Source organism: Plectropomus leopardus, unplaced genomic scaffold, assembly GCF_008729295.1.
Source record: "Plectropomus leopardus isolate mb unplaced genomic scaffold, YSFRI_Pleo_2.0 unplaced_scaffold15310, whole genome shotgun sequence".
Lineage (NCBI taxonomy): Eukaryota > Metazoa > Chordata > Actinopteri > Perciformes > Serranidae > Plectropomus > Plectropomus leopardus.
The window spans coordinates 1-7,511 of record NW_024616402.1 but is presented as its reverse complement, the minus strand read 5'-3'; the positions used below and the strand labels follow the sequence as shown (position 1 = coordinate 7,511).

General features: G+C 42.9%; 1 protein-coding gene across 2 annotated transcripts; it reads left to right on the top strand.

The window, feature by feature from the left end:
- Positions 1 to 84: 84 nt before the first annotated feature.
- kmt5b (lysine methyltransferase 5B) lies at positions 85 to 7,505 on the top strand. 2 transcript variants are annotated; one of them, XM_042514555.1, is made up of 9 exons: positions 85 to 577; positions 677 to 824; positions 1,458 to 1,623; positions 1,709 to 1,818; positions 2,118 to 2,284; positions 3,482 to 3,501; positions 3,607 to 3,743; positions 4,303 to 4,502; positions 5,364 to 7,505. In XM_042514555.1, the coding sequence occupies exons 1-9, from the start codon at positions 421 to 423 to the stop codon at positions 6,845 to 6,847; spliced, it is 2,589 nt and encodes an 862-aa protein (XP_042370489.1). In that variant the 5' UTR covers positions 85 to 420; the 3' UTR covers positions 6,848 to 7,505. The 2 variants fall into 2 exon arrangements, with proteins under 2 accessions (XP_042370489.1, XP_042370488.1); XM_042514554.1 differs by having other exon boundaries at positions 5,361 to 7,505.
- Positions 7,506 to 7,511: the final 6 nt, after the last annotated feature.

The following is a 7,511-nucleotide window of genomic DNA, read 5'->3' as shown; positions in this document are numbered from 1 at the left end:
TGGCACTGTGACTGGTGGAAACACAGCAGCAGGTCGCCTCAAAACACCTGTGGCTGACAACAAAGTCAGCTCAGATACGACGTTACTTTAGAAACGTTTATGATGTGTATGAAATGCACAAATGTAGCTTATTTGTGGTTTGCAGAAATGTACAATGCATTTTTTTCTGGTGACTTTGCTGTCTCTTGTTAGTTTGATGATGGTTTCTTTCTTGTTAGTCTTCGAGCTTGCAGCGTATCCGCCTGTCCATTTCCATCCCATTTAGTTTTGGTGTAAAGTCATTAGATTTCTTGGCGTCTTATAATGTTTGTTGGCTCTTCTCTGCCTCCAGATTTCAAACTCTAGACCCCAGTCTTCCACACTCGAGAGTGTTTCTTCATCTCGGAGACTAAATGCAACTGGACCAGGGGGCTTGTGGGCATGAAGTGGCTGGGCGAATCCAAGAACATGGTATTAAATGGCAGACGACACGGAAACAAGTTGACCAGCGAGCAACACGCGAGCCAGACTCGCTCTCAGCACTCACAGCGGACGTCCCTGCGCCACAACAAGAACAGAAGCCGGCGATGTAGCCGCCGTGAGTTCACCGTGTCCAAAATGACAAATGTACAGGTCCTCCGTCCGTCACACACACTGACGCCACTCTGTCGGCTTTTGTTGTTGTTTTTTTTTTCAGGGTTTAATGCAGCCAGTCTGGAGGCAGAGCGGCGCTATGTGCCCTCCTCAGGAATGACTGCCAAGGAGTTGTGTGAGAACGATGACCTGACCACGAGCCTCATCCTGGATCCGTACCTGGGCTTTCAGACTCACAAAATGAACACCAGGTCAGGACATCCGTCTTTAATTAAACCAGCGTTCATACAGCCATGAAAAACCTGCAAAAGTTGCGAAATTTTGTTTTACACATCTGTATAATAACACATGAAGAGTCGAAAATCCAATTTTTGGGTAATTTTTTAAAGAAAGAACGCCTTCCAAACCCGCGGGCCTGCGCATTTCTTGGAAAGGCTTTCTTTCTTAAAAAAAAAAAACCTAAATAAGCAATTTTTTTCTTTACAGTTTGATTTTTTTTTCTTAAATTTTTTGGGGGATTTTTAAAGAAAAAAAAATCACCTTTAAAAAAAAAAAAGGTCATCAAAAAATATGAAAAAAAAACATTTAAAACTCACCCCAAATGTTTTTTATGGAAAAAAAATCTGATGTTCTGAATTCACTTTAAAAAATACTTTATCTTTGAAAAAGCTATTATATAGTAATGAGACAGAACCAATAAGGAGTATTGATGATCATTTCAGAGAAAGTATGGTCTTGACAATTTCCCTAAAAGTCCTGGAGAAGTCCTGGAAAATGCGTATGAACCCTGTTGAACACCTGTTGAGGCCTTCACACTGATTCTCCTTTAGATTACTGCTCCTGATTTTCATATTTGTCCTGTGCCGTTCATGTGTCCCTCGCAGATTTCGACCAATCAAGGGAAGACACGAGGAGCTGAAGGACGTCATCGAGCGCTTCAAGAAACACGACAACTTGGAGAAAGCTTTCAGAGCTCTGACCACCGGAGACTGGTCCCGAAATCTTTTCCTCCACAAGACGAAAGCTCAAGAGAAGCTCTTCAAGCAGCATGTAAAGAACACAATCTCAGACTGTCCCTTTTGTTTTTGTTTCAGCGTCAGAAACAGTCACATGACTAACGTGTTGTTTTGCACAGGTGTTCGTGTATCTGCGGATGTTTGCCACAGACAGCGGCTTTGAGATTCTCCCGTGTAATCGATATTCATCGGAGCAAAATGGAGCTAAAATTGTGGCAACAAAGGAATGGTGAGGACATCTTGCCAATAATGACTTCAGATTATAACAGCACCTGCTGTCATTAACCCCCGCACACACACTGCATTTAACCAATCTAACGTTTACCTCCCACTTTTTCTCACTATCTTTTAATATTTTGTGCTGTTTTACGTACTGTACGTGTGTAGATGTTTGTCAGAGTCGACTGAAACGTGTCACTTTACTTTATTTATTAAAAAAGAAAATAATTACAGTTATTTTAAAACGCTCAGTCAAGCGGCCTGCTGTTTCTGTGTGTAACAAACCGTTCCCCTTGTGCTGTTTTACAGGAAAAGAAACGACAAGATCGAGTATCTGGTCGGGTGCATCGCCGAGCTCTCAGAGAGCGAGGAAAACTTGCTGCTCCGTCACGGAGAGAACGACTTCAGCGTCATGTACTCAACCCGCAAGAACTGTGCGCAGCTGTGGCTGGGACCAGCTGCGTTCATCAATCACGGTATTAATCACTGCAGGTCTTATCGTTTTTATTCGTCGCGCTCATGAAAATGCAATGCAACAATCAGATTTAGATTTGGAAACACTTTAACGCGTTCCAGCGAGAAGAAAACGTTTTTTATGTTATTTGACCAGCTCCCGTTTAACACTTATAAAGAAAAGAAACAGATGTTCTGTCGATTACTCAAAAAACAAGACTCAGTAAACTCAGAGAGAAAAATCAAGACACAAAAAGTCACCGTCAATAAGGGGACAGATTTGACCTGACAGCTTCATATAGTCTAATTATTTTGTCTTTATACATGTTAAACTGAAAAACACTTTAAATCATTCGGTTAAGAATTTCACAGTTTGAAATGCACATCTGCTTTCATGTGCAAATCGAGCCTAAAATTCGTGTCGTGTTTCTCGTCCTCTGACATAAAAACACACAACTTTTGTAAGTTTCCTGATATTGATAATGATAATAATAACAATAACAGATTTTTATTTATAATGCACTTTACATTTGAAACAAATCTCAAAGTGCTACATGATAAAATATTTAGCATAAAAAACAATTAGTACTCTGATTGTACTCAACTTTTTGCCTTCTACATAAATAACGATGTAACTCAACTAAATCTTTAAGTTTTCAAAAATCCTGGCGTAATAAAAAATTCAGTTCTTTCTGCTCTTTTTTGTAACATGAATAATGGCTTCATATCACTAACAAACGTGTTGTCCCACACCTCCACACAGTAAATAAAGTACAGTGAACAGTACAGGATTCTCATTGCCTCGTACTCTAATAAGTACTTTGCTTTAAAAAAAAAAAAATACTCTGGGACACCTTTTTCTTTACATGTGCTATGTGAGATTTTCATGACGGTTTATCACACCCAAAAATCTAAATTGAGGAATTCCTTCAATGTAACTTACGTGTCTAGACAATGAAACCATTTCATCCTTTTTTCGATTGGCAAAAACGTATTTTTGTTCACATTTAAGGGTGACTTATTCTCGTCAAGCTGTCTTTTAAGTTTGAGTATCTAATTTTTAATACTTCATACATTTAAATCTCCTGAACTAAATGCAAACAATACAAACTGCAATATATTTCACATATTTCATTGGTATACAAAATAAAAATAGAATCAGTGAATGAAGTAAATCTTTTATAATAACACTAACTTCACTGTCTTTCTTCTTTTTTCAGATTGTCGACCAAACTGCAAGGTAATTTCTTTAAAAGGTCTTTTAAAAAGTCATTGGATCAGCTGTAGTTTCATGTAAGACGCTCCATAAATGAACATTGTTTTTTTGTGGGTTTTTTTGGTGCAGTTTGTGTCGACAGGACGGGACACGGCCTGCGTGAAGGTTCTGAGGGACATCGAACCGGGAGAGGAAATCTCGTGTTATTACGGAGACGGGTTTTTTGGGGAAAACAATGAATTTTGTGAATGCTATACGTGTGAACGGTAGGTGTGACAACAGAAACACTGTACACAATGTCGTCAAAATGTTACATGCACATTATGAGTTCATAGACTTTTTAAGGCACTAACTTAACCCTTTGAAACCTGAGCAAATTAGCTTGATTTCATTCAAAAACTCTGAAAAAAGTAATGAGAAACTTGACAAGAAATGACCCAATAATTTGCAAGAAATTACTAAAAAAAAAAAAAAAAAAAGTTGCAAGAAAATTACCTGAAAAAAGGAGCAAAAATAGAAAGACAAAATTGCAAAAATAAGGAAATGACCTGGGCGTCTGAATTCAGCACAAGAAAACTGATGTCGTTCCAGGTTTCAAAGGGTTAAGTTTGATCTCACTGCAACATTTACTGCTGCAGTGATGCTGTGAGTTGGATGTGATGACTGATGTGCAGAGGAGGAAAATGAAACTTAAAAGCAAACGTTTCTGCAGTAAACCTGTTGAGGGTTTTGATGATAATGTATTTGTGCTCTAGAACGTAACCACTGACAAACTCCACTTTTCTGTTACCGTTTTACGTATTAATCTGTTTTATGGTGGTGCAGGCGGGGCACTGGTGCTTTCAAATCCAAAGCTGGCCTGCCAGTGGAAGTGCCGGTGATCAACAGCAAGTACGGGCTGCGGGAGACGGACAAGCGGCTCAACAGGCTGAAGAAGCTGGGGGAGGGAAACCGGAGCTCCGACAGTCACTCTGTAGGCTCCCACACCGACGTCGACTCTCAGGAAATGCCAAAAACACATCAGTGTAAGAGTCCTGTAAATATTTAACGCTGTTGCCATAGTTACTGCACGGGTTCAGACCCCAAACTCTATAACCGAAGCGGAGATGCAGAATAGAAAGACAGACGCACATATAAGTATAAAAATTTAATGCACTCTCTTTGCTCGGGGGGCCGCTTTTGCAAAATGACAGGAGGCCAGGGGCCAGTCACAGCGGCCCCACACGTTTCCAGGATTTTAGGACATTTCTAGAGTTTTACATTTCTGGGATTTTAGCCCGTGTCAAAGATTTTAGGATGTTTTGAGTATTTCAGTGCATTTCTGGGATTCAAGACTTCTTTTTATCATAGGACATTTCTTGTATAATAGGACATTTCTAGGATTTTTTTATTTTAGAACATTTATAGGAATGTAGACATTTGGAGGATTTTAGGACGTTTGGAGTACTTCAGGATGTTTCAAAGATTTAAGGATATTTCTGGGATTTAAGAACATAACTCGGATTTTTATGTGATACACAAGCTCTATTTTGATGCACTCTGGCACTTTATGTTTACTAAAAGTACAAAAACAATTCAAAGTGTGAAAAACTTTATTTTACTGTGAAGAAAAAAAAGGGTCGGGGGCCACACAGCACCTACTGGGGGTCAGATTGGAGCAGTAACTTGAATATCACATCTGTAAAGTGATGAACGATCAATTTCTTCATTTTGGGGATTTTTACAATCATATCTAGCTGTTTTATCATTCTCAGTAAAGTTAAACTATTGATGCTGAAGAAATATCATATTAGATTTAGTAAATATCATCCAGTAAACGTGTGTAGGCGACTTTCTAAAAAATGTTTTCCAAAAGTAACGTGCAACCTTTTCTGTCTCCCCAGCAGCTGCCAGAAAAAGAACATCATCATCATCATCTGGCCTGAAGTATAAAAACAGGACTCAATCCAGACAGACTTTGTCCAGAGCCCTAACTACCTCATGTTCAAAACAAGGTCGTGTTAACAATAACAGGGTACCAAAGAGACTAAAATCCCAATCCAAGCCTTCACTAAGTAAAGTCCAGTTGCGGAGTCGCAGGCGGGGTGCGGAGCCCAAGGCGTTGGCCAAAGGGGAGACTTGCCAGCTGGGTCTCAGGGACTCAAAGGTGTCGCTGTGTAAAGGCGTCACCGTGAAGAAGGAGAAGGACGGACAGGAGCTGGTGCAGCAGACGTTAGGCCAGCGGGGCTGCCTCACCCGCAACGCCGTCAAAGAAAACGGCAATCTGCAGCACGTGCAGGGCAGCGAGGGCAGCCAGTGTTCAACGTACAGAACTCGCAGGTCCACACGGACCCTGGTCAAAGCCCAGGAAACGGCCGCTGGCTTTAAGCTGGAGCCCAGCGCGATGGACGGCTTGAGCCCAGTCCCTGGTGGAGTGGTCATCAAAACGGAGCCGGCTGACATGGAGGAGTACCTCCGCCACGGAGCGGGACTGGAGCCGCCGCCGTTAGACCCCGGCTACACCAGGAGAGGCTCGTGCACCAGGCGGAAACGGCTGACACGGCTCAGGACTGAGCGGACGATTAAACGCGAGGACTCGTACGGTGAGCCGTTCATGCCGGTGGCCGGTGGCCACGCCGCCAACTTCTCAGACTGTGGTAACGTGCTGCTGAGCTTCGCCGACCGGCACCGGGACTACAACGGGGTTTCCAACGGCGGAAAATCCCTCCGCAGGGACAAGGGTAAGAGCGGCTGTCGGTCGCAGGACAAGGGGAAGAAGAAGCGTCAGATCACACGATACGACGCTCAGCTGATCCTCGAAAACAACACGGGCATCCCCAAACTGACGCTCCGCCGGCGGAGGGACAGCAGCAGTAGCAAGACCAACGACGCCAACGACCCCATCGGCTCCTCCAACCTCTCTGCCTCCACGGTCAACTCGGCCTCTTCCAGCAAAATCAGCATCAAGTTCAGCAAGGACCACGACAAGGACAAAGGCAGCTCGTACATCGCCAAGCTGAATAACGGCTTCGCCCCGGTGGTCCACAGTAACGCCACCAAGCTGAAGATCCAGCTGAAGAGGGAGGACGATGCTCGGAGAATATCCCAGACCAAGGCCGACCAGATGTCCTATAACGGGGACATGGGCCCGAGTCTGGAGGCCAGGAACGGTGGACATCGGACACAGAAGGTCCTGGCGGAGCCGTCGTCCGAAGAGGACGACGACGAGGAGGAGGAGGATGACGACGACTACTTCGACAACGAGTTCGAAGACGATTTCATTCCACTTCCTCCAGCGAAGCGCCTCCGACTCATCGTGGGCAAAGACTCCATAGACATCGATATCTCCTCCAGGAGGAGAGAGGATCAGTCTCTGAGGCTCAATGCATAAGCTGTGGAGCTCGCCGCTCCCCCCCACCCCCCCACCTGTAAATAAGGACGACTCGCTAATCAACTGTTGTGTTGATGTAAAAGAAGTACAGTAATTTAAAAACAAAAAAATTGCTGAAAAAGTAAGAATGAACGTTAATAGAAGGTGCTGTTGACCTAAAACAAATCTCTGTTGTTCACTTGTGTTCATTGTTGAGTTTCTTGTGTAATTTTAGTTGTTATGAAAACAAATTATATTAATTAATTAAGCTAAAATTTACTCACTCAGTCCTTTCAATCTGCACACGATGCTAAATGTTCCCTGCAGGAATCTGACCGAACGCCCTCGTGTTGTTTCTGAATAATCTGGCCCAAAGTGAAAAACGAGAATTTGTTTTAAGTTCAACTCTTCCTTTGAGTGAATGCACTTGTTATATTCATAACGGACATGGATATTGTAGAAAGTGTACAGTATGGTGACTATCCCCTCTGTCTCATAGGCAGGTTTTTATGAAACGTTTGATTTCTGTCTCATAGTTTGTAATTTTCGTGTGATGATGAACCTCGCTGAGCGTACGGCGGCGTGGTGTGGTTGGTCCAGAGGCATTATGCGATCAGTCCGTCGCTTCATTTGGAGTCGGGAGCCATGTTTTCATTATCTCAGCAGTTCTGGTGAAGAATCGCTT

What these genes read in the sequence shown, in the direction of transcription:
- kmt5b (XM_042514554.1), top strand. Translation starts at nt 421, where the DNA reads ATGAAGTGGCTGGGCGAATCCAAGAACATGGTATTAAATGGCAGACGA. An exon ending in ATTGTGGCAACAAAGGAATG is followed by an intron (nt 1,819 to 2,117) that starts GTGAGGACATCT and finishes GCTGTTTTACAG; the next exon opens with GAAAAGAAACGACAAGATCG. An exon ending in AGCTGCGTTCATCAATCACG is followed by an intron (nt 2,285 to 3,481) that starts GTATTAATCACT and finishes TTCTTTTTTCAG; the next exon opens with ATTGTCGACCAAACTGCAAG.